The sequence below is a fragment of the Chrysochloris asiatica genome, unplaced genomic scaffold (assembly GCF_000296735.1).
Source record: "Chrysochloris asiatica unplaced genomic scaffold, ChrAsi1.0 scaffold00258, whole genome shotgun sequence".
In the NCBI taxonomy this organism is placed as follows: domain Eukaryota; kingdom Metazoa; phylum Chordata; class Mammalia; order Afrosoricida; family Chrysochloridae; genus Chrysochloris; species Chrysochloris asiatica.
In genome coordinates this window covers 3,066,974-3,094,272 of record NW_006408776.1, presented here as the reverse complement: position 1 = coordinate 3,094,272, position 27,299 = coordinate 3,066,974, and the positions used below count along the sequence as shown (strand labels likewise).

General features: G+C 37.5%; 1 protein-coding gene across 5 annotated transcripts in view; it reads right to left on the bottom strand.

Annotated features, from left to right (window-relative positions):
- The window catches only part of ZEB1 (zinc finger E-box binding homeobox 1), a 259,272-nt gene that overhangs the window by 63,363 nt on the left and 168,610 nt on the right, over window positions 1–27,299 (bottom strand). For 4 of the 5 annotated variants that reach the window (XM_006874032.1, XM_006874030.1, XM_006874029.1 and 1 more), the window contains exon 2: window positions 10,047–10,247. The exons of the other annotated variant lie outside the window; for it this stretch is intronic. Coding sequence is in view for 3 of the 4 variants with exons in the window: in XM_006874030.1 (XP_006874092.1) it covers window positions 10,047–10,247 (201 nt within the window). In the remaining variant the exon portion in view is untranslated. The remainder of the gene's footprint in view (window positions 1–10,046; window positions 10,248–27,299) is intronic. 5 annotated transcript variants of the gene reach the window in all.

Below are 27,299 nucleotides of genomic sequence, written 5' to 3'. Positions count from 1 at the left end.
TATGGAGCTCTGGTAGTGTAGTGGTTATGAATCAGGTTGCGAACCACAAGGTCAGCAGTTCGAAACTACCAGCTGCTCTGCGGGAGAAAGATGAGGCGATATGCTCCCGTAAAGATTTACAGCCTTGGAAACCCTGTTCAGGGTCGCTATGGGTTTTCCCCTGTTAGTATTTCCAAGCATCAGCTGACTATTTTATTAAAATGTTAAGTGCCGTTGAGTCAGTTCCGACTCATAGCAACCCTGTATACCTGCTAAAAATTCATCACAACCTTTTGAACCCCGACCCATAGCTATGAAAATATAATTGAAAAGCTTCAAACCATGATGTCACAGTATGCCTGGCAGGTAAGATGAGTCTGTAAGTGTTCCGCAAGTGAAGAAAACCATCCGTGCTCTTTAATGTAACAAAGCATGGTTTCAAAAATTCATTTATCTAAAGGGTATATAGTGAAGTGATTTTGATCTATAAAACAAGCTACTTTTATAATCTCATATACCCATTCCACATCATAATCATGGAAATTGGCAGAAAAACAAAAGGATGACATATATCTGTATCTTTAACTCTATCCTATCTATCTATCTATCTATCTATCTATCTATCTATCTATCTATCTATCTATCTATCTATCTGCTAGTGTAGTAGTTACGAATTGGGCTGAGAACCACAAGGTCAGCAGTTCGATACTACCAGCTGTTCTGCGGGAGAAAGATGAGGCTTTCTACTCCCGTAAAGATTATAGTCTCAAAACTTTGTACAGGGTCACTATGAGTCAGAACCGACTCCATGGCACATAACAACAACATCTATCTATCTACACATATGCACTTTTGTCTTCCATGGAGAACTGAACAGAAACCTTACCATTACAACAGTATAACTTTTTTTTTTATAGCTATAATAACATTTTAATTAGACAATCATGTATATTTTAAACTCCATATGGTAAGCACTGGACTGTGAACCACAAGGTCTGGGTTTGAGACCAAATGCTGCCCTACAGGAGAATGAAGAGGCTTTCTACTCCCACAAAGATGTAAAGCTTTAGAAACCCTACACAGGGTTGCTATTAGTCAGAACCAACTCAATGGCACATGATTTTGTAGCAATACCATTTGACTTACCTTCAGACATTAACAATAACAAAAAGTCCACTTTACTGTGTGTAAATAATAAAAAAGAGAAACCTGATATCTTAAGTAAGAAAATGAAATTTATTTTCTAGTTTAGAGTGCTATATAAGTAGCCATTTGGAAATTTTCTACTTATTATCTATATGCAGGAAACGGGAAAAATTAAAAGTGTTTAAAATTTTAAACCAACTTTGATGTTTTGCTCTCAGTTACTTCAGAAATTAATTCATGATAATGAATAATAATGTCTTTTAATTAATTTGTAAAGTAATAGAAAAATAAAACCTGGAAGTCCTGTAATACTTCTTTCATTTTGGGAAAAGGAATAAACAGGCAGTGGACTAGATGGAAGACATTAGAGTCAATTTAGTCTAGGCTAAGAGTCTCAAGGTTCCTGGGTGAATTACCTCGAATCTTGAGTTTCTACATCTTAACAAAACTAGGACCTTACCGAAAAAGACAGTTGTAAAGACTGTATGAGCATGTGTGTATTTAGCCAAAGACGTAACCTATACCAATGTTCAAGTAATGACCATTTTTGAATTCCAGAATGATACACTAATTGTGTTGAGATTCCTAAAAGTTATCTTTTTTCATGCAGGATTTTTACATCTCTTTGAAATATTTTGGCCTCAAATGAACTCACTGAATTTTAATAATGCACATTACGTGGGTTGATAGCCATATGAATAATTAACTAATCCATTCATCCACTCACCTCCTCATTATCTGAGAGCCTATCATGTGCCAGAAATTCTGCTAGTGCTGAAATACACAACTGAAATGACTTCACTCCCAATCTCAAAGAACACAGTCAAAGGGAGAGGCAGACACATAGCTATGGCACTATCACTAGTGCTAAGACAGGTGTGTGCCAGGCCACTTTAAGATATAATCTAATGATGAGTTTTTTTAACTTAAGTTGTTCTAAAAGAACCCATTTTAAAAAACTGTGACATATATTCTGAATGCAATTGGTGGTGATGGTTATGTGCTGTGGAGTTGGTTCTGTAACAGGGTTTCTTAGGCTGTAAATCTTTACAGGAGCAGAAAGCCTCATCTTTCTCCCATGGAACAGCTGGTAGTTTCAAAGTGCTGACCTTGCAGTTCGCAGCCCGATTCGTAACCACTACGCCACTACGCTACCTAGGAGTAACATTCAAACAAGACTATCCAAATAAATAACATGTACTTTTAATCATTCATATTATTTCCATTATTGTTCCTTTTCTCTCTGAGCTGGCAAGGGGAAAAAATAATTTACCTAAAAATGCAAGAGCAAATAAACACCTTACACGTAGGACTTGCTAAGAATTTTTCCCACTAATTAGTTCAACAGAATGTCAATAGCCTGACTCATCTGTGTGACCTACAGTTAATGACAGAGCTGCTATACCCAGACTGCTGGGGTACCCATCCTGGATCACACTTAGTAGCAATGACACTATGGGAAGCTACCTAATGTCTCTTGTGCCTCATTATGGTTTTAAGAGTATTATATGAACTCATATATGTAAAACATGGTTTAGAACATTCCTTGGCTCATGGAAAGTGCTCAGTAAAAACTCAGTACTAGCTATTAATACTAACTAGTAGACTGTGAATTTCAGTAAATTTTTGTTGCAGAGGTAGTTCTGGTAGACAGAATAAAGACCCCCTGATTATGTGAATATTGTTGTTGTTAAGTGTTGTCAAGTTGGTTCTGACTCATGTTGACCCTGTATAGGGTTTCTGAGGAGTGCTTGGTGAATTTGAACCACTGACCTTGCAGTTCAAACCGACCTTGCGGTCAAGTGTGTATCGTACAAAGCCACATATGTTACCTTAATTTTAAAAAAGTATGCTATACGACTGCTACCAGGATGCTTATAATATAATGAAGGCACATGCCTGGCCTATGGAAATACAGGATAGTAGGCTCTTAATTTTTCACTGCAGAAATGAAAAATTAACATACAAATACAGGGAGCCCATAGCAAAAGAGTGAGGTCTATTCCTGTCTTTAACAATCTGTAGGTCAGTCAGAAAAGTTCATATGGTTCTTATTTAGTCTTACTTTAGTCCAGGGAAAGGCTCAAGGCCTTTCTAAGGATTTAAAAACTGCGTGTGTAGCAAGTGAAGGTGATTGTGATAAAGCATTTATTGTGAGTCAGGGTTGGTTCCATTATTTCAAAATGAGGGCAAGTGTACACAACATTAAAGGGCAAATAGGAGCTGTCTGTACTTTAGAGGTTCCGTAACCCAGGGACTGCCTATATAAGAAGCAAGCATAAACATAGAAAACCAAAGTAAAATGAACAATTAGAGAACAAAAATCACTTAGGAGCAGAAGATGATACCCTATCTAGAGAAGGAGCAACACCAAAGATGGGGACACAGATGAAGACATAGAGAGAGAGAGCAGCTGAGGACTCTAGAGTCTTGGAAAGAGAAAGGCTTTGTGCTGGTGGCCAGGAGGCAGGCTTGCAAAATGTGCCTTTGGGTTGTTGAAATGATTATCTATTCTTGAGCGTTTTTGTGCACATTAACTGCCCCCCAAAAACAAAACAAACAACAGAGGGAATAGAAGCAAACACTGTTGAATGATGATGCACAGAGGAGATTGTAATTAGTACAATGAAACGATGAGTGTAATATTGATGTTTTCCCATGCAAACTATCACTCAAGTCACAATAAAAACTTAAAAACAAAACAAACCAGTTAGAAGGAGGGTCATGAAGTGGAGAAGAGTATTAGCAGAAAACCACACAAAAATAATATGCATGGGGCACTGATGCTATGATGACACTACTCTTCCATATATGTACTCCGTGTAGGGGGTCTGTGGTAATGTGTGTGCATCTATGTTTGTGCACGTGTGCAAGTGTCCTGTTGGACCTATAAGAAAAAGGAAAACAATAGCATCATCTAGTGTCAAATTATCTAGGATTTGAATCTTAGCATTCCCATTTATTTAATGTGTCACCGGGGTGAGACAGTTCACCTTTCTGAACCTCAGTTTTCTGACTTGAGAAATGGAGCTAATGTGTGCTGCACAGAGCCATTATAAGAATGGGAGAACAAAAATCACTAGCCCTGGACAAGCACGCTCAGTATTATTTTTTTAGTCAGTATGTGAGTTGGGATTGAAACTAAATGTTCATTTCTTGTGTCAACCTTCCCATGCCTTCATTTTCCTAGAAAAGAGGCAAGTCTCTCAAAATCCAAACCAGATCTGAAGAGTAAAATCTGAATGAAAGGCAGAATGATCATGATTTACCCTTGCCCCCAAAATGCAAGGCTCTGAAATGATGAGACGTAAGCATGCCCTTACAATGTGGAAGCAGACCAAAAGAAGTATAAAGATCTTGCCAGAATTCTTTGGGGCTAGACACTAGTCATTCTATCAAAAGGTTAAGGGATGGAAGAAGAGCCAGAGATCTGGGGATGGTCCTCCCCATATAATGTGTGTGCTTCGTAAGCTGCACTGATATCATGCTACAATATGCTTCCCTTTGCTCTTTATTATTTGTTAAGAAACATTATATTTAAAAATCTAATTATGTTTTTAAAATTGAACATGAGTGAGTACACTAATGAACCCTTCTAAAAGGGGAGTCCCATATTGAGAACAACTTACATCATATTTGATTTGAACCCCAAATCTGGGCACTATCTCCAGTTTCAGAGACTTATTTTTCAAATTCAGCCACAAGGTTCATCTTCATAAGCCATGAAGTTATTTCTTTGGATTTCAAGTCCCATTACAAAAGTTTTCATTTAAATATATGACTGAGGGCCACTGAGAAGTGTAGAAAGCAATTTGGCCTTTTGTTCTGGGTTGGTGAGAGTCAGACTACACCTGAGGCAAGTGAGTGGGCACTAACCAGACCAAGTGAGGCTTACCTGGGAGCCTGGGGGCCCAGGGCCATAGTCTCAGGGGACACCATGGTCATCTGGCATAATATATAGCCCACAAAGTCAATGTTCTACATCCCACTTTGGTGAGTAGCACCTGGGATCTTAAAAGCTCATGATTGGTCAACGAAGGTACAGTTATTGGTCTCTCAATGTGCAGAGGAATAAAAAGTGATGAGAACTGAGAATGCTTGTAATCAATTAGCCCAACAGACTAAAGGAACATGCGAAAACAGTCTCCACAACTCTTGAGACCAAAGAACTAGATGGTGACCAGCTACCACTATAAACTGTTCCGAAGGGATCAATCACATTAGAAGGCTCCAGAGAGAGCAGCAGAATATGTGAAAAAAAAAAAAAAAACCCTCAAAATTATTAAAGATAAACAAACAAAAAGACCTGGCTTACTGGTCAAAAGGAGAAACTATGGCCCTTGACCACCCTTCAGGTCTGGAAAGGACTCATCCTGGTGGTCCAACTTTCAGCCAAGCTGTACATAGGTAGACAGGGGTCTGCTCACATGAATGATGGAAATCAATCATTCAGAATCAAAGGGGCAGCCATGAACCTACCTAAGGACCAAGGTGGGAATGGAAGGAAAGGTGAGATGGAAACAGGAGTCACCAGGAGGAAGCGCGATCACTGTTGTTTAACAAAGGGGACTGAAACCATTGAGATGAAACACAGTGTATGATTTGCTGAATGTAAAACTGATCTTGTCTGTAAATCTTCACTCAATTCACAATAAAGAGTAATAATAATAATAATAATAATAAATTTAAGCCCATGTTGAACAATGGTGATTCAGATGAAAATAGTTGTGGACCACAAGGTTGGTTTGAATCGCACTGTAGGTGGTTCACACTCACCAGTAGCTCCTTGGAAATGCTATATAATATGCTATGAGTCAGAACATACTTGACAGCACTTAATAACAACAACACTGTAGGATTTAGACTTGTGGTACTTCGTTGTAAGATAAGCACTAGACTGTGAATGACAAGATCGGTGGTTCAAACCCACCAGCTGCTCCTCAGAAACCCTATACAAGGTTACTGTGAGTCAGAATTCACTTGATGGCTCGAAAAACAAAAAAAATGTAGGATTTAATTACAAATATCTGGTGACTTGGGTATTTAATTACCTTATGACTTAGTCAAGTATTACTATTTAAATAGTGTGCACACAACACAAGAGTTACTTTTCATTCACTATGTGTTTGAATTTACTTTTAATTCACTATGTGTATGAGTTTATCTTAATTTTATCTACCTATATTCTTATCTTTTTCCTTTAAAAAATCAAACAACTTGGAGCCTTCAGGCAAGATGGTGGACTGGGCAAACACACTGCACACACTTTCTACAACAAAGAAATGAGAGCCAGCCTGCCAGTCGCTCTGCAAGGAGAAAGATAAGGCTTTCTGTTCCTGAGATGATTTAAACGCTACAGTCGACAGAAAGCTATGGCCCTGGGTGAGCTATGGAGCCACGCGAACTATGATCCAGGTGAGCTACGACCCCGGGTGAGTTAAGGCCCTGGGTGTGCTATGACCCTGTGAGCTATGGCCCTGGAGAGCTATGATGGCCCTGGGTGAACTACAACAGCCCCCAGGTAAGCTATGAAGCATTCCAACTCCCCCTGCACTATAATGGTCCTGGCGAGCTACAATGGTTCTGGGTGAACCACAACCTGAGAGAAGCTCTGATATCTAAACAGAAGAAAAATTACGGAAGCATATTCAAATCTTCATGCATAAAGATACAGACTCATCCCAGTGAAGGGTTTGGGATGGGCTGTGGGAAGGGTGTGTGTCACTGTTAACTTGTAACAGTGAATTATATAATTGTTCAAACAAACAAAATCAACAGTCTATGTACTGGGTACATTGTTTTTATATATCTATGTATCTTATGCATGTTTTTACATCCATATCCTCATCAGTTTTGTATAATAATGACTAAAAGAGGCATTTTAAATAATATGCCCATTAATTTTTTACAAAATTCAGTAAGACTGTAGATATCTTATTATCTGCGTACATTGCTTATTTTTTCTCTATATTTTTTGAGGTCTTGATTTTGAAAAGATATTTAGAATAATATCTGATTAGTGAACTGAATTTCTCATCATTATAAAGTGGTCCTATTATCGATAGTGGAGTCCTAGTGTGGCACAGTGGGCTAATGCCTCAGACTGCAAAGTTGTTTGAACTACAAGGTTGGTAGTTCAAGCTCAACAGTTGCTCCTTGGAAACCCTATACAGGATTGCTATTGGTCGGAATCGACTTGATGGTACTTAACAACAACATTATCTGTAGTGAGTCTGAGTATTTGCAAGGTTTCCAATTCAAACCCACCAGTTACTCCAGGAAATCCTATACAAGGTTGCTATGAGTTGGTACTCACTCGATGGCATCAAGCGTATTTTTCTCTTTAAACTTTATATTGTCTGAGTTTGCTACACTGCGTAATTTTGCTTAGTATTTGTTTGCATGGGAAGTACTATTTTTATTTTCACACATGAATTTGCCATTTTTGTTGCTTTTCTTACACTTCAGACCTTTAACCAAGCATTTCTTTCTTTATGCATAAAATATACCCTGTAAAGTATGCTTAAAGTGTATTAAAGCAGATTTGTGTTTTTGTTATTTGAAATTTGCCTGAATTTTCCCTTATTTCACACTATGTCTTAAAAGACAATTTTGCTAAGTATGAAATTCTGTGCAGGTAGACATCATTCTATTATTTTCTGGCCTCCATTGTTATGACTAAGAATTCAGCTGTCAAAAATAACTGCCCTGTCATCAGACATAATCTACTTTCTTTTCAGTTTTTTACAGATTTCCTCCTTGTCTTCTGTGTTCTGAAACTTTGTCCTTCTTCAGATTTTTTGAGCTTTCTGAGTCTATGAGGGCCATTAACCCCTCAGATATTGCTGCTTCCCTGTTTCCTCCTTTCCTGAATGAGTGGACCTCAGAACTCTGTCCTTTATGGAGCTTAATCTTGGCCTTCACACTTCCATCTCTGTCTCTTTGACTTGCATTCAGTATACTTTTTTCCTATCTTTCCATTCATTCTTTCCTTAGTTGTGTTCAATTTGCTGTTAAATCCATCTTCTGAATTTATATTTTGCTTTATTTTTAGAAGTTTCACTTGGATCTTAGTAATAATGGTTGGTTATATTTTATTCTATCATTTTATAAATCTCTATCAGAAAACTCTAGTAATTAGTTTTTGTGGGTTTGTTTCTGCTTCTTTCTGTTTCTTATAAATCTTAGTAATTTTGCCTTCTTGATAAATCATTTGAGGGACTTCTATAGTGCTAGAATGAAGGTATTTTTCTCTCAACAGATGTGTATCTGTTTTTGCCTGGTGTCTATGAGTTCCAGAAGTTCTATTTTAAACCAAACTATGGCTTATGATTCATCAAACTAAGGCTACCAAGTAATATGAATTTTGACTGACCATCAGTGGGAGATAGCTTGGGACCCTATTTCTCATTGACAGTTCTCTATTTTTCTATCACCCAACTAAGACAACTTTGCTTGCTGACTCCTGAGGATGGTATGCAGTTGCTTGTAGTTCACCGCACTCCTCTATTCTGACAGGGCTATTGCTTAAATCCTAGCAAGACAGTCTAAATAATTTAATTAGTTTCATTGGAAAAGAAGAAAGAATTTCATATCTGAAAGAAAAGATTATTGTCCATTTTTTTTAATTTGAAAAATGAGAGAAGCAATATACTACTCAGTGTTTCATTTGCTGAAAGAGCAGTAAGTAGAGGGTCTCCTGCCTTTCACTGCCCCATCCACTAAACCATGCTTTATGAGTAAAAGCAAAAATTTTACTTGAGTTAAAATGTTAAACAAATGAAAGAGAAAAGCAAATTCAGAGCAAACATTACTTAAACAAGGTTCTGTATATTTTGTTAAGTGCTGTTGAGGCGGTTCTGACCCACAGTGACCCTGTATACGTTTTCCAAGGAAAAGCTGGTAGGTTTGAACTGCCGATCTTGTGGTCCACAGTCAAGTGCTAACCCTACATAGTCATGCCAATATAAAAAGGCTTAAAAAACATTTTAAAAACTTCTGTGATTTATCTGTGTTTGGGATTTTTGCATACTGAATTATAGTTTTAGTGTACCAAAATAGAACTTGAGGATCTTTACTGGGGATTCAATATCAAGCAAAATGTGTCAAATTATATCAACAATATATAGAAAAATAAAAGACCTTGGCTAGAAAAGACCATTAAAATTCATATTTTATAAGCATTTTAAAAAAGGTCACAAAAACTTCATTATTCTGCTTCATAATTTACTTTTTAGAAAGGAGAAAGATATCCATAGATTATTTTTTAAAATATTACTATTCAAGAAGAGTACGAGTAGAATGTGGGACCCTTTCCAAAGAAGCAGTGACAACAGAGATGGAGGCAGAGACGATGACATGGAGAGAGAGAGCAGCAGAGGACACTAGACTCATGGAAAGAGAAAGGCTGTGGGCTGGTGGCCAAGAGGCAGGCTTGCAGAATGTACTCTTTGGTTATTTAAATGATTATATATCCTTAGGATTTTTTATGTACATCCCAACCCCCCAAAACAGCAACAACAAAAAATAAAACATGGGGAATAGAAGCAAATATTGTTGAAGGATAATGCACGGAGGAGATTGTAATCATTGCAATAGAAATGATGAATGTAAAACCAATATTCTCCTATATAAACTATCACTCAATTCACAGTAAAAACTAAAAAAAAGAAAAGGGGGACTAGGTAAATACTGGTAAATGGTAACACATAGAGGAGACTGTAATCATTACAATGAAACAAAATATGATTTGTTAAATTTGTAACTAATGATTTGCCATGTAAACTTTCACTCAATTCACAATAAAAAGAGAAAAAAAAGCTACTATTGATTTCAAAGTATTCACCTAATTTATCTTTTGAATTCACTTCCATTTTTTAAAAATCAAAACAACTGGCTATTACAATAAAAGCCAAACTTACCATCATCTTCCCAGCAGTGCTTAGCATTTCCTTCTCTTTCGTTGCTCCCTGGTAATACTGTCTGATCTGTAGGTAGACCATCTTCTGGCACACCACTGTCACAGTCTGCTGCATCGGTAACACTTTCTTCTTCCACAATATGGAGTTTGTCCTCATCATCTGAATCTGAATTTGTTTCTACCACAGTATTATAATTTGTAACTGTAATGCAAGCAAGAAACAAATAATTAAAACCAGCTAATGTAAAATCCAGTTTTTCTACTTCAGAGAAATAAAAATGAAAAAAAAAAAAAAAAAAGGGACTTAAAACACATGCTAATTCAAAAACTTTTAAATTTTAGATAAAAAATGTAAACAACTAATGTATTTGACAATGTGTTTACTAGACACTATATGGTGTGGTGCTGTGGGTTAATGCGCCAGACTGCAAAGCCATTTGACTGCAAGGTTGGTGGTTCAAGCTCACCAGCTGCTCCTTGGAAACCCTATACAGGGTTGCTACGGGTCGGAATCAACTCGACGGCAATTAACAACAACAATACAGTCAAAATAGCAAATAATAATAGCTACACTTACTGAGAACTTAGTATCTGCATAAAACCAAACCAACTGCTCTGTCCAGTTGATTCTGACTCATAGTGACCCCATGTGTTTCAGAGAAGAACAAGAACTATACTCCATAGGTTTACAATGGCTGTGGTATTCCAGATATAGATGACCAGACTTTCTTCCCAGGCACCTCTGGGTAGCTGCCCAGGCTTAACCTTTGAGCCACCTACAGATTCCTTACTAACTACTTACGTTTTTGCAAATGTGGAAATCAAGGCATAAATAAAATAGATAAGTAATTTGCCCAAGATTATACAATTAGGAACTGGAAGGCCAGGATTTGAACTCTAATGGTCTAATTTTGAATTCTGTAATCTTAAACATTGCATTAAATATCTCTCCAACACTTATGATTTTATTATATATAATGCTGCCTATGTAGAATTAGGACTTAAAAAATCTTTGTTGTTGTTGTTAGGTGCCATTGAGTTGATCTCAACTCACAGACACCCTGTAGAGGGCTTCCAAGGCTAGAAATCTTTATGGGAGCAGAAAGCTGCAACTTTCTCTTGAGAAGTGGCTAGTGGGTTTGAAGTGCCGACCTGCAGTTAGCAGTCCAGTGCTTATCCTACTATGCCTCTAGAATGCCTTTAAAGCAGTACAATTTAAGGGAGAAACAGCACTATCCTTCCTAATAAAATAGCATTACATTATCAATTTTCCACAAAAAAATCTTTTCAAGTTGTCCATTAAGATTATGTACATCATACTGATCTCTCTAAACTTGCACTGACTTTAGAAAGAATCAACTAATTTTGCCAAATTTCTACAGGTTATTCTGAAAAATAACCACAAGTCATAATGAAAAAATAATTGACACTGAAGTTTTCAAATGAATACCTTTCCCATAATTTTTCATTAAGTTCAAGGAAATTTAATATCAGTATTACAAATACATGTAATTATTCTGAATGACATTTATAGCTCTTAGAACTATGAGTAATAATTGACAACAGAATCCTCTAAAACAAATAGTTTTGTATCATTAATGCTTTCCTTCAGTCCTTGTAAAGATCACTTTAATAGGATCAATTATTCAGTAACTCTGTTTAGTACCACATTGGGTGTGGTCACTGGAATACCCTTTTCACCTATTTGTAGGATGATTTTTAAGTAAAAAAAAAAAAAAAAGGACAGAGGAGAGGGGGGAGGTAAGGGAAGCTATCCCGTTTAAGATAGCTAAATAATAATGTCTTCTAGTTAATTTTGTCTATTACTTCCTGACCTTCCCCAACATTCCTGCCAGAAGATAACCACCTAAATAATGACAGATATGCACACATACCCCACAAACATACATAAATACACATATACACCTGAGAACTGGAAGGAGGAAATACATTTTTTAAAAAGGATGGAAGCTGCAAACTAAGCCCTACAACGTTCAGTTGACTCCTGTGAACTGTGGTGAAGACCTGGTTGGCCAGCAGTGTGGCAAGACCTGGGGATTCTTGGGCCCAGAGTCAGTGACATAGCCACAGAAGACTAGAGTGGAGAATGAAGTGTCCAGCTGATAAGAAGAGAGGGCATATGCATAAGAACACCCATACTTGCAGATAATACCCACTTGACCTGGCTTCAATGACTGGATGATTGGAGCTCAACTAGAAGAAGGAAGAAGTGGAAAAAAAGAATAATCTGATACAATTTGATGAACTTGACCTACACCTATGGATACAGTAGCTCAAAAGAGGGAACAAATCCTTATAGCAAGGATCATTCCTATCCCCTCCATACACAGAGTAGACAGGGATGGGCAACTTGGACATTTGCTACCCAAAATGGGGGGTGGGGGGGAGAAAGGCAAGAAGTGACTGGCTTACAAGCGTTCAAGAGGGAACCTAGATCCAGAGGGTGTGGAGCAAGGTAGAATCTCCACTGAGTAGTATCTAATTTGTCTGGGCAGAGCTGATGAAAGGAGATGGGGATAGGTCTCTTGTGATACAATAGTGAATAACTGTTATCAGGACTGATTGTGAGGGTTGGAAATGTAAAGGTAGATGTTTTGTAGCAAAAGGAGGAGAGTGATTGACTTTGCAGTCTAGGAGCAGAGGTCCCTGGGACCATCAAGGGAGAAGAGTGGAGAGTGGGACCCTATCCACAGATGGAGTGATGCCAGAGATGGAGGCAGGGGCGATGACGTGGAGAGATGGAGCAGCTGGGGACTTTAGAACCAGAGAGGGAGAGGGGCTGTGTGCTGATGACTAGGGGGCAGGCTTGCAGGGTATACGCTTTTGTTAGTTGATGATGCATTGATGGGATTGTAACCATGGCAATGAAACAATATCCGATAGGATGAATGTAAAGCTAACGTCCTCCCATATAAACTATAACATAATTCACAATAAAACAATAAAACAACACACAAAAGATAATGGAGTTTTTCTACAAACATACAAACAAAAGGATGGATATATGACAAGCTTCAAAAACTGTAGAAAATGGAATTGAAAAAGAATGGCATTTTCCCACAAATCTTCTGAAGTTCCTTTATAAATGTCAATGTAAGAACAAATAACCAAATACTTCCTGAACAGCATTTATAACCATTAAGAACACCTACTTGTCCTAGAAGAATCCCTGACTTACTACTTTCCCATATGAGAAATGTCTCAGTTTCCATATGAAGTCTCATGTCAATACTTCAGTGTGAATATGCTTTTTCAGATCTTTCCCCAAGAGTAAATGCTTACTTTCTATTTTCTTGTAAAAGTAATAAATTTTTATTTTTCAAAATTCAGGCAAGACAATATATATAAAATAAGTAACAGTTACCTATTTTTCATTTTTCCACCCCCTCTCCAAGGTAATAATAGAAAAATGAATGAATCACTTTGGTGCACTAGGTAAGCATGATACTAAACAGCTTATATGCCTTATTCTACTCATTTGTAGGACACACTCACCCACACACACAAACACACACCGAACATGCACACTGAACATAAATCTATAGTACCTATATGTTGTTGTGAAGAATCGAGTCATTTCTCACTCATAGGGACCTGTATAGGGTTTCCAAGCAACAACTGGTTAGTTTGAACCACTGACCTTGTGGTTCAAACCGACCTTGATTGAGACTCAGTGCTTATCCTACAGCACCACAAGACTCCTCTACACAAATGTGTATTATTTGTTGTTGTTGTTAATTGCTGTTAAGTCGGTTCTGACCCACAATGACCCTGTCTAGGGTTTCCAAGACTAGTGAGCTAGCACCACTGACTTTGCGGTTCAAACCAACTGTGCAGTCCAGCTCATTAACCAACAGAGTCACATCAGGGCTCCACAAATGTGTGTATGTCTGTTTAAAAACACTAATAGGATCATGCACTTTCTCTCTTGCCACTTACTAATGTATCTCAGTCAGTATATACGGGGTGTCCTCATTTTCCTCTGAATGGCAACACAGCAGTCCAATACAATGACAGAATTTAACCAGTAGTCTACTGATACAATTTCGTTTGCTTCTAGTGCTTGATGGCATAATAAATTTTCTTGAAAATATATCTTTGGACATTAGGCAACTATATTTGCCAGATTAGTAGGGATGATATGGTTGAGTCAAAGAAAAACAACAGATCAATAGAACCAAACCACTTGCCATTGAACCAGCTTCAGTTCATGGAGACCCCATGTGTTTCAGAGCAGAACTGTGTTCCACAGGGTTGGGTTTTCAATGGCTGTGATTGGTGTTCAGACATAGATTGTCAGGCTTCCCTTCTGAAGTGCCTCTGGGTAGACTGAAACTACCAACCTTTGTGTTAGCTAAGTGCTTAACAGGTAAGTCGATCTAAAAACAAGTAGATACTGTTAAATTTTTCTCTAGAAAGTTTTATTTTTAAAATTGTTTCTACAGATATTATCTGTAAAAGTCTACTGAATATATTACTATAACGAAGAGAAAAATTCCCTTAATCATACTAAGAAAATAGGTCTTAAGAAAGAGACATGGGGAATTCCTTTTACTTCAACTACACTCTGAGCAGACAGAATTGTAAGGGGAATTATTCTCAAAAGGTAGTTCACAGTTGAAGGATTTCCTGACAGATCCTTAACTGACAGAGAGATCCAAATACATACATGCATATATGTACACACAGAGACCACATAGTCACACACACATACATAGTTTTTGTTTTTTCTAGAGAAGACACGCTTAATGGCAAATAATGCTTAATGGTATTAACATTTATTTTTACTTTCAAAGACTCATTACTCACCTATCAAAAGACTTGTTAAAGTAACTTAAAGTTGGTATTTCAATATCATAAACCAAAATCAGAATATAGCTTTGCTTACTGTGGGAATGTGACGGTTCTTTAGAATAAGCACTGAACTGGAAACCACAATGTCAGTGGCTTGAGCCCACCAGCTAGCTGTTCCTCAGGAGAAAGGTGAGGCTTTCTGTTTCCGTAAACAACTTAGCCTTTTGGAAACCCTATACAGGGTCACTAGGAGTTGAAACTGACTCCACAACACTTAACAACAATAGCAACATGCTTACTGTGCTCCACTAGCTCTGCCACTACATAATACTTGGGTCATTGCAAAACTACTGCGATGTATGCAAGAGTCATTGAAACGCCTTATTTTATGAAAGGAGGTTTCTAGAGGCATGTTTTAATCAAACTTTGTTTGGAAAAAAACCTGTGTAGGTATAAACTGAAACCCTCGTTATTGTGTGCAGTGGCATCGGTTCCTAGTAACAATATATATATTTTTAATCTTGTATTTTGGGCTTAAAATCTTCCAATAATTAGGTATTAAGATACACGTACGTTGTAGTTCAAATTTTTGCTTGTGTGTTTCATACTTTTCACTGATTTTTTTCCTTCTTAGTTATTGTTGTTGTTGTTAAGTGCCATCGAGTCGGTTCCGACCCGTAGCGACCCTGTAACAGGGTTTCCGAGGGTGTAAATCTTTACAGGAGTAGAAAGCCTTATCTTTCTCCCGCGGAGCGGCTGGTAGTTTCAAACCGCTGACCTTATGGTTCACAGCCCGATTTGTAACCACTACGCTACCAGAGCTCCTTAGTTATAGCCTGTTTTATCTTTCTTAAATCAATTCTAGCCTAAAGGATCCTGAAAAATACCTGCCATTTTCTAAGACATGAAAAACTCCCTCCTGTCACTCAAGGTAAGTTACCATTGCAATATGGAAGTTTAGAAACCAACTATCTAAAACACATAGCTAGCTATCTTGTAAATTTTACCAGAGCATATTTTGAGTATGTAACGTATGTCTGAAAAAAAAATCCAAAGGGAGATACATTTCACTGGCTAACATACAAAGGTCAGTGATTATTTTCCAATGCTTCCCACTATCTTTTGCTAAACAATCACTTAGCTGAACGAAAGAACAGTGCAAACTGTACATATTGATTATTGTAATGTGTTGTTGTTAAATGCCGTCAAGTTGATTCCAATCCATAATGACCATGTATAGGGTTTCCAACCAAGGAGCTTGAGCTTGAACCACCAACGTTGCAGTTCAAACGACTCTGCAGTCTGACGCATTAGCCCACAGCACCACACCAGGAATCCTACTGCAATTTAGACAACATAAATTCTTCCCAGTGTTTCTAGAGCCAACTTTTTGTAAATTTACAGAGCTAATTTTACACAGTGTTGTGGTTGTTACTGTTAAGTGCTGTCGAGTCAATTCCAACCCAAAGTGACCCTGTATAGGGTTTCCAATTTTAGAGTATTAACATGAAAATCTTAAAGAATAATAGTTGTTAGATGCCAACTCATAGTGACTCTTTATAGGGTTTCTGAGAAGCAGCCGTTGGGCTTGAAGTGCCATCTTTGTGGTTCATGGTCCAGTGCTTGACCCTATAGCGCCACACCACAAAGAATACAGACCCTTTAGCAAGTGTACCAGCCAGTAAGAGTATCACTTATCACAACTGTTTATCTCCACACCTCTGTATCTTTTAACCTTTAACTACCAGTTAACAAACTTAACAACCAGTTTATTTTCACATCTCAATTCTGAATCTTAATAAATACCAAGAAAGCAAACACTAGAGGAAAAACAGAGAGAGCAAACAATTTTTCATTTTTCATTGTTAATATTGTGAAAAATTACAAAGCAACTAAGTTTCCCATTCAGAAATTTATCCACAGATTATTCTGTGACTTGGTCGCAATCTGCACACTGTGTCACTATTTCCATTTGTCCAGTGTCCCTGCCTTCGCATCTTTGCTTTGGAGCACAATTTGCCCTTTAGGTCTCACATAGTGATTGTTCTGAGTAGCATGTGCCCCCTGGACGTTAGTGTTCACTTTATAGTCCTGTCATTTATGTGACTAAACGGTGATCTCTGGGAGTGGCTTCAGTTCTCACACAGAAAGGTAACTAAGGACCACTGTCTCAGGGTTCCAACAGTCTCCATCAGATAGGTTAAGTCTGGTCCTTTCTATGAATCTGAATTTTGTTCTACTGTTTCTCCCACTCTGCCTGGTACCTTCCAGTGTGATCCCAATCTAAGGAGTTGGGCACCCTTTAGTTCTTCTTTGGACTAATTATTTCCTTAACACTTCTATGCTTTTGTCATAAAGAAGTCAATGTTTATAACTTATAGGGTTGTTTACAAGCTTTCAAGACCCCAGTTGCCACATACCAAAGTCAGATGCAGAACCCTACCTATATGGACTATGTTATGCCAATTATCCCAGGTGTCCTGAGAATATGGTCCCTATCCCACACGCCCAGCATCTCAGTCCCAGAAGGTGTACCGTTAATGTCCAAGAGATTTTCATGACTGTGCCTTCTGTGTGCTCTATTATGTTGTTGTTGTTAAGTGCCATGGACTCGGATCCAACCCATAGCGACCCTGTATAGGGTTTCCAAGGAGCAGCTGGTGAGCTTGAACCGCGGACCTTGTGGTTCAAGATGACATTACAGTCCAGTGCATTAACCCACAACACCACACCAGGACTCTGTGCCCTATTATTATACATGGATATATTTGCAGCATGTGTATATATATATGTAAGAATATATGCTGATGACCCTATATATGCACAGAGGTGCATTCCCCTATGCCCTCCCAGTATTGATGAGCTCACACAACTGTAAATACATCCACTCATTCATTATTGTTTGTTATTACCATTGTTGTTGGATTATATATATAAACAGTATTTACTACATTACTTTTTTCTCCTGCGTACATTTCAGAGTCTTTGTTTGCTTCGGCTTATATTATGCTGACTTCTCCCATATTGTGTATTGTCTTTCCCTTCATCAAAGTTAGCATGTGTCTATTGTCTAGTTTGAACCACAAGGTTGGTGGTTCAAATCCACTAGCTGCTCCTCAGAAACCCTAGACAGAGTCACTATGAGTCAGGATTGACTAGATGGCACTTAACAACAGTAAACAATGATCTAGTTAGTGTTTTTCCTTCTCTACCTTTCATCCCTGGTAACCCAAAGAATGTTTCTTTCTATGTGCAAAACTTTTCTTACATTTTTACAATAATATTGTCATACAATATTTGTCCTTTGTGACTTATTTTGCTCAACATTATGCCCTACAGGTTCATTCATACTGTAAAATGTTTCATAGATTGATCATTATTCATTAATGATATATGTACCACAATTTATTTACTCATGCGTCCAATGATGGGCATTTATTTCTATCTTTTTGCTACTTATGCAGCAATGAACACAGGTGTGCCATGACTATTCATTTCATGGATCTTATTTCTCTAGAAAATCTACCTAGGGGTGGGATTCCTGGATCATATGGTACTACTACTTCTAGCTTTTGGAGGAAGCACCATATTGCTTTCCCTAATGGCTGATCCACTTTATATTCCCTCCAACAATGAATGATCACTCCAGTCTCCTTACAACCTCACCAGCATTTGTTTTGTTTTTAGAAGTAAGTATCATTATTGTTGATATGAAATGGTTATCTTTTTGTAGCTTTGATATACATGTTTCTTCTTAACAGCTAATGATTGTGAGTATCTCTCCATGTATTTGTTGGTTGCCTGAATGTCTTCTTTTGTGAAATGTCCACTCTTGTTCTTTGCTCATTTTTAAACTGGATTATATATCTTTTTGTTGTTGAGGTCTTAGAATTTTTATAGAATGGACCACTGTTGAATACGTTGTTGCCAACATTTTTTGCCCAGTCTGCAGGTTGTTTTCACTCTTAATGGAGAACTCTTTTGATGAGTATAAATACTTAAATTTTAGGAAGTCTAGTTGTCTAGTTTATCTTTTGCTAATTGTACATTTTTAGTTATATGTCTGATAATGTATATATGCCATAAATTATGGCTCCTAGGTTTATTTTTTCTTTTATGATATTAATACCTTTAGGTTTTACATTTAGATCTTTGGTCGTATATGGGTTCGTTTTTATATGTGGTGTGAGATATCCCGTTTTGCCAGTGCCATGTGTTAAGGAGTCTCACTTTCCCATTGGATGGATTTTGAACATCAGTTGTCCACAAGGTTCTCAGTTGTGTTCCACTGGTCTATGCATTTGTTTTTGGACCAGTCCCAAGCTGTTTTGACAACTGTGGCTATATAGTGAGTTCTGAGATCAGGAAGTATGAGGCTTCCTAATTGGTTTTTCCTCATCAGTAATGATTGCTTCACTCAACTGGGGCCTCTTTCCTTTCCATATAAAGCTGGTGACTAGTATTTCTCTATCTTTAAAGAATGTTATGACAAGCTATAGGCAACACTGTGGAGAATGTGTATTCCAGAACACTTAATTGTGCTCATGAGGCGCTTGGTTCAAACAAAAAGGGGACACTGAATGGTTTAAATTTAGGAAAGGTGTGTGCCAGGGTTGTATTTTTTTAAAACAGACTTATTCAATCTGTATGCTGAGCAATCAATCTGAGAAGCTGGATTACATGAAGAAAAACATGGCATCAGGATTGGCGGACGACTCATTAACAATCTGTAACATGCAGAAAGTTTTTGCTGAAAGTCAGGAGGACTTAAAATACTATGAAAATCAAACACCACACTCTCCAGTATGGGTTGCACATTAATGTAAAGAATACAGAAATTCTAACCACTGGAACAATAAACAACATCTATATAAAATGGAGAAATACCCAAGTTTTCAAAGACTTCATTTTGTTTGGTTCAACCATCAATACTCCACAGAAGCAGCAGTCAAGAAATCAAAGGACCTATTGCATTGGGCAAATCTGCTGCACAAGACCTCTTTAAAGTGTTGAAGAGCAAAGATGTCAGTTTGAATACTAAGGTACACCTGACCTTAGTATTTTCAATAACCTCATATGCATATGAAAATTGGACAGTGAATAAAAAGGCATGTAGAAAAACTGATTCATTTGAGTTATGGTGTTGGAAGAGAATATTAAAAGTACCATGGACTACCAAAGGAACAAACCAATATATATTGAAAGAAGTATAGCCAAAATGCTTCTTGAAAACCAGGATGACCAGACTTCTTTTCTCATACTTTGGACATATTATTAGGAGGGACCAGTCCTTGGAGAAGGATATCATTGTTTGGTAAAGTGGACGGTCGGAGAAAAAGAGGAAGCCCCCAATGAGATGATTTATGTTTCTAGTTAGGTTTATTTCTTTATGTCTCTATTCCTAAGTATTTCATCTTTTTGGAGACTATTAAATGAGTATTATTTTCATAATTTCACTTTCAGAGCGCTCCTTGTTTTTGTAGAGGAAGGAATCTGAGTTTTGTAACCTGCCACTTTGCTAAATCCTTCTCTTAGTTCCAATACCTTTCCTGTAGAATCCTTGGGATTTTCAATGTACAAGATCGTATCATTTGCAATGTGATCATTTTATTTCTTAATCAGTTTGGATGCTTATTTCCTTTCTTGTCTTAGTGTTCTGTCTAAGATTTCCAGTACTGATATTAAATAAAGGAGGTGATAAAGGATATCCTTTTTTGGTTCCCATCCTCAAGGGGAATGTTTTTAGTTTCTAACTATTTGAATTTTAGGAAGTCTAGTTGAGAAATTTAATGTTGGCTTCTGGTTTTATATATATGCCCTGAATTATGCTGAAGAAATTTCCCTCCTATTCCTGCTTTGCTGAGAGTTTTTTAAAATCAAAAATAGGTATTGGATTTATCAAATGCCTTTTCTGCATCAATCGATATGACCATGTGATTAATTTCCTGTTTTATTTATGTTGTGGATCACACTGATTGTTTTTATAATGTTGAACCATCCTTGCATTCTTGGTATGAATCCCATTTGATCATAATATAGTATTATTCGTTAAGCAGTGTAATTCTTTTGGCTAAGATTTTGTTGAGAATGTTCATTTCTATATTAATGAGGGATGTTGGTGTGTAATTTCCTTCGTTAGTGGTTTTAGGGCTTTGCTGGTACTAGGGTTATCTATCATTCACAGAATTATTTAGGACTACTAACTTCCTTTTCTATGTTCTGGAATAGTTTGAGTAGAATTGGTTTCAACTCGTCTCTGAATGCTTGGTAGAATTCTCCAGTGAAGCCGCTGGAACCATAGCTTTTTGTTGTGTTGTTGGGAGATTTTTATGATCACATTGATTTCTTCTTTTGTTATATTGTTGCTGCTAGGTTCCCTCATGTTAGTTACAATTCACAGTGACCCTGTGTACACCAGAACAGAACACTGTCTGGCCCTGTGCCAGCTTCACAACTGTTTCTATGTTTCAGCCCATTGTTTTAGCCACCGTGTCAATCCATTTTACAAAAGGACTTCCATTTTTGCATCAACCCTCTACTTTTCCAAGCAAGATGTCCTTTTCCAGGGACTGTTATCTCTAAATAATATGTTCAAATTACATGAGACTACATCTTGCCATACTCTTTTCTATGGAAATTTCTGTACTTCTTCCAAAACAGATTTGTTGATTCTTTCGGCGGTCCATAGTATAGTCAATATTCTTTAATAAACCATAATTCAAATGTATTACTTCTGCTCCAGGTTTCCTTAATGTTTGTCCAGCTTTCACATGCAATGCATAGGAGGTAAATGAGAATACCAAGGCATGAGTCAGGTATTCCTTAATCCTCAAAGTGACATTTTTGCCTCTTAACAATGTAAAGAGGTCTTTTGCAGCAGATGTGCCCAATATAATATGTCATTTGATTTTTTGACAGCTGCTTGACTGGGTGTTGACTATGGGTCTGTTCAAACTTTCTGTCCTCTATTTGTGTTACCTTAGGCCGATAACACGTTTCTAGAAATTTGTCTGTTTCTTCTAGGATTTAAATTTGTTATAGTAGTTTTTCACAATATTTGGTTATAATCCTTTTTATCTCAGTTGATCTGTTATAATGTTGTTCTTTTGGTTATCTGCATCTTCTCATTCTTTTCTTTTGTCAAGTTGGTCCGTATTTTGTCAGAGGTTAATACGGTCACTCTTATTTGCTTACTGTTTTGCTTGATATATTTATTTCCCATCTGTTGATTTTTAACCTATTTGTATCTTTTGTGTCTAAGACATGTTTCTTGAAAACCCTGTCATTCTTGATCATTTGGTACATTTACATGATTTACATTAGTGTGATCATCGGTATATACAAATTTACTGCTGTCATTTCATTATACTTTTTGTGAGTGTATGTGTGTGCTTGACATTATACTTGTTATGCCTAATTCTCTGTGCTGATTTTTTGAGGGGAAGGTGGTTATAGATAGTCCTTTCATTTCCTTCACTTTTGCTGATTTTGTATTTACTGTCTTTTACGTTCTTTATTTTGGTCAGATCATTAATATTCTTTGTGGCTACTCTAAGATTTACTTTATCTTCCTAAATTTAAAGCAGCCTGTTTCTTGATATCATCGTGACTTCCTCCCCATATAGAAGTTCTATTAACCAGTCATTCCTTCTTTTAGTGCTTAAGTTGTCTTTAACATCCCTGTTTCTTATATATATTTTTTTAGCTTTATTTTACTTTTGACAGTTCTTTATCTGGATTGCTACCTGGATGAAACATTTTAATCTTAGGTTGTTGTCTAGTGGTGTTAATCTTAGGTTGTTGTCTAGTGGTGTCCAAAGGACTCCCTTTAATATTTCTTGTAGGGTTAGTCTGGCTTTTACAAAAGCTCTCAATTTCTGTTTATCTGGTAATATCCTAATTTTGTTATCAGATTTGAGAGACAATTTTGCTGATCATATGATTCTTGATTAGCCATTTTTATCTTTCAGATTTTATACATGCTATCCCCTACCGGCTCCATGCCTGTGTGGTTTCTCACAAGGTGTCAGCTTGATTTCTTACTGATTTTCCTTTGTAGGCAACATTTCATTTCTCACAAGCTGCTCTCAACAATCTTTGTCTCTGGTTTTGGAAAATTTGATTATTATGTCGTGGTGACTTTCTGTTGGAGTCTATTCTACATGGAGATTGTTGTTTCTCTTGAATGGTGATTTTTTGGTCTTTCATGATATTAGGGAAATTTCCTGTTGGCAAATCTTTGAATATTCTCTGTGATTTTGTCTCCTCTTGTTCTGGAATTCCAATGAGGTGCAGATTATTTCTCTTAACAGTGCTCCATATAACTCTTGAGCTTTCTTTCTTTTTATTATTTTTTTCATGTGTCAAATATCTATCAACAGGTTTTTCCTCTTCTTTTTCTGATTCTGTCCTCCATTGACTCAACCCTACAGTTACGTCTTTCTATTCAGTTATGTTGCTGTTGTTAAGTGCCACTGTGTCAGTTCCGACTCATAGTGATCCTGTATAGGGTTTCTGAGGAGTGGCTGAGCTAGTGGGTTGGAACCGCCAACTTTGTGATTAACAGTCCAGTGGTTATCCTACAGCACCACACATTATGTATGCCGTTGTTAAGTGGAGTCGACTCAGTTCTGACTCATAGTGACCTAGTTTAGATTTTCCGAGGAGTGGCTGGTAAATTTGCAGTTCAAACTCACCCTGCAGTCCAGAGTATGTATGCTGCTGTTAAGAGCCATCAAGTAAGTTCCAACTTACAGTGACCCTGTATAGGGTTTCTGAAGAGTGGCTGGTGAGTTTGAACTGCAGACGTTACAGTTCAAACTGATCTCGAGGTCAAGCGCCACACCAGGAGGCTTCACAACAGTTGGTAGTTACTGGAGCATTTCTGCCCTCCTCCGAGGATCATGTGACCAGGCAGAGGATCTGTTCAGGTGGGCTAGGGTACCCTGGCCATTGCTGCTTGGCAGGTGGGCAAGAATTTGATGTCGCAGAGGAAGGAAGACCTCAAACTGTAGTCCCCTATGGTTGGGTTATGGGGATTAGAGGGGTTTGTGCCTCTGGTAACCAGGAGTTTGGTGTTGGGGCACGGTGAGTACACTCCTTAGATCAACAAGTGAGGTTGTCTGCACGCTTTCCATTGGCTGCATTCAGTTACTGGACCCTGGTTCCACTCAACAGTAAGTGGGGAGGGAGCTGTCTGTAATCTGTTGCTTCATGTGAGCCACCCACCTTAATGGTCAGAGACCACCACTCTTAAGTACCTGACTCTGGATCCTAGAGCCCTATTTCCTCAGTGGATGCCAGGAGCCCTTGAACTCTCATCCTTCCTGTGTTTTCTCTCCTTAACATCCCTCCTGTGTTTCCGCATCTTACTTCCCCCCTTCAGGTGTCTGTACTCAGTTTCTCTGTTTCTTACTGAGTATGTTGTGACGTTGCCTTTCGTCACTCTTTAGTCCATCTCTCTACTGGTTTTGTCACAAAATAGCCTCACTGAGCCTCGACAGCTGAAGAGTCCCCTCTGTTCTAGAACAATTCATTTGATGTTTGCTCAATCTGTTCTTCTAGTTCATGCTTAATTCAATTCTTTATCCTTCCTTTTGATTTTCAGGGTTCCAGCATTAGTATCTGCATCTGTTTCACTTTAAAAAATTTTAAATCATGGCTGTAGAATGGTGTGTTTGACTAAGTTGTCATCTTGGCTCCTCTCAACGTATTCTTATTATCATCAAGCTGTGGTTGAGAACACACTGATTTCTTGGTAATAGTTCTTGTTGATATTGTTTGCTAACATTTCATGCCAGATATAATAGTATGCACTGCAAAGTCTTGTTGTAAGGATCAAATGATTTGCCGTGTGTATAGTGCTTAGATTGGTGTTTGGCACACAGTAAGGGCTAAGGAAGTTTTAGTTATCATTTTTACAACAACTTTTAAGAAGTGTGTATTATTGTATTTCCCTTTTATAGACAAGAAGCTAGAAAAGTAGATGAGTAATGTGTCTGAGGTTATACACTCACTGTTGTTGTTAAGTGCTGTTGAGTCAGTTCCCACTCATAGCGACCCTGTCAGGGGTTCCGAGGGGAACTCAAATCCTAGTTGGCCTGATTCCACAGCCAGTACACTTTAACCATTACATACAAAGCTTCAAAATTGTTAATGATCAATATTCATAAACTCAAATTGTGCTGTCTAATGTATTCTGGGACTTTGGAATTCTATCTTTAACTAAAGACATCTTCAAATGGCTATCAAATTTTAATCCCTAGAATAATAACATAACAAACAGAATACTATGGAGTAATGCCATTACTATAGTTAGTACACCTTTAACAGAATTTCACAGAGCATATTATTTTTAGCACTTGATTACATGTAGTACTAAATCAACTACACAATTAAAGCCCCATGTAATCATCTTTTTCTTAAGTAATGTATAATTTTAATAAAATAATTATATAAATTAAATGAATACTGTACAACAAAAAAGTAATATGAAGTCTAACCAATTGCATTTTTGCTTTAATGAAACTTCAACTTCAGTCATTAGGATAAATGTAAGAAAATCTAAATATTTTCTATGAAAAAAAAAAATTCCATGATAGTTCATTTACTGTAACTGAATAGCAGTTTTGGTCCTTTTAAGTATCTGAAATAGAAGCGGTAAACGGGAGGGGCGAGATTAATTTTCAGTTCTTCAATTCTTATCAGCTGGTAAATATGGCATGTGTTGACTAAAGGCCAGGTTTTCAACATTCTCAAGTGTGCAAGAGGATTTTATTTCTAGAAAGAGTCTAGTTATATTATACTATTAATATGTGCTTAACTAAACTCCACTCATTGTTACCAAACCCCAAACACATGCATGGTAGAAAAGAAAGATGAAATCTCTCTTAGGAAAAGACATAAAATTAATCTTTGAAAACTAACAGAATGCTTCTAACAAACTGTTTGATATGTACCACACAAGCCTATTGTTATAATTTAAGAAACACCTAAACAAAGATATACTTTGAATAATATTCTCCAGAGCAATGGATTAGAGTTTTATTAAGTAGTAGAATCACATATTAGTACTATGCTGAGAATACTACAGATTTAGTTATGAATACTATAAATATTAAGGAGCTCTGGTAGCGTAGTGGTTACGAATCGGGCTGTGAACCTTAAGGTCAGCAGTTCGAAACTACCAGCGGTTCCACACGAGAAAGATGAGGCGTTCTGCTCCCGTAAAGATTTACGGCCTCGGAAACCCTGTGCAGGGTCGCTACGGGTCGGAAATGACTCCACAGCACTTAACAACAACAACAACAAACTATAAATATTACGGTCAAGATACAGGCATGGAACCAGCATTTCCATCATTTTTTAATATGAGCTGGGACAAAAGATAACATTTAAAAATGAATTCTATTTTCATTCTCAAAAGCATCCCTAGCATACCGCCATCTATATTAAAACAAAAACTCCAAACCCACTGCTGCTGAGTGGGTTCCACTCACAGCAACCCTACAGGTACGAGTAGAGCTGTCTCACAGGGTTTCCAAGACTGCAGATATCTTTACAAAAGTGACTGTCACATCTTTCTCCCTCAGAATGGCTGGTGGCTTCTAACCACTGGCCTTTCAGTTAGCAGCCCAGTGCTTAAATACTGTGCCACAAGGAGACTTCCATTTGGTTTTCAACTGAAAGCCAAAAGGACATAAAATACTTATTGATGAAGATCAAAGACCATAACCTTTGCTACGGGTTGTACCTCAATGTAAAGAAAACAAAAATCCTCACCACTGGACCAATAAAAAACATCCATATAAATAGAGAAAAGATTGAAGTTGTCAATGACTTTGTTTTGCTTGGATCAACCATGAAAACTCATGGAAACAACAGTTGAGAAATCAAATGATGTCTTGCATTAGGCAGATCTGCTGACAAGACCTTTTTTCAAGTGTTGAAGAGCAAAGATGTCATTTTGAGGACTAAGGTGTGCCTGACTCAAACCATGGTATTTTGCAAAATATGTATGCAAAAATGGGACCAAGAATAAGGAAGCCTAAAAAGGAATTGATGCTTTTGAGTTACGGTGATGGAGGAGAATATTGAAAGTACATGGGCTGCCAAAAGAACAACAGATCTATGTTGTTCTGGAGAAGGATTTTATGTTCGGTAAGGTGGAGGGTCGGAGAAAAAGAGGAAGACCCCCAACGTGATGGATTGGCACAGTGGCAACATCAATGGGCTCAAACATAGCAACAATTGTGAGACTGACCCAGGAATGGGCAGTGTTACGTTCTATTGTGCACAGGGTTGCTATAAGTTGGTACCAACTCGATGGCACCGAACTTCCACATAAAACCAAACTAAATCCACTACCATCATGTCAATTCGGACTCACAGCAACTCAAGGGGACAGAGTAGAATTGCTACTTGGGGTTTTCTAAGACTA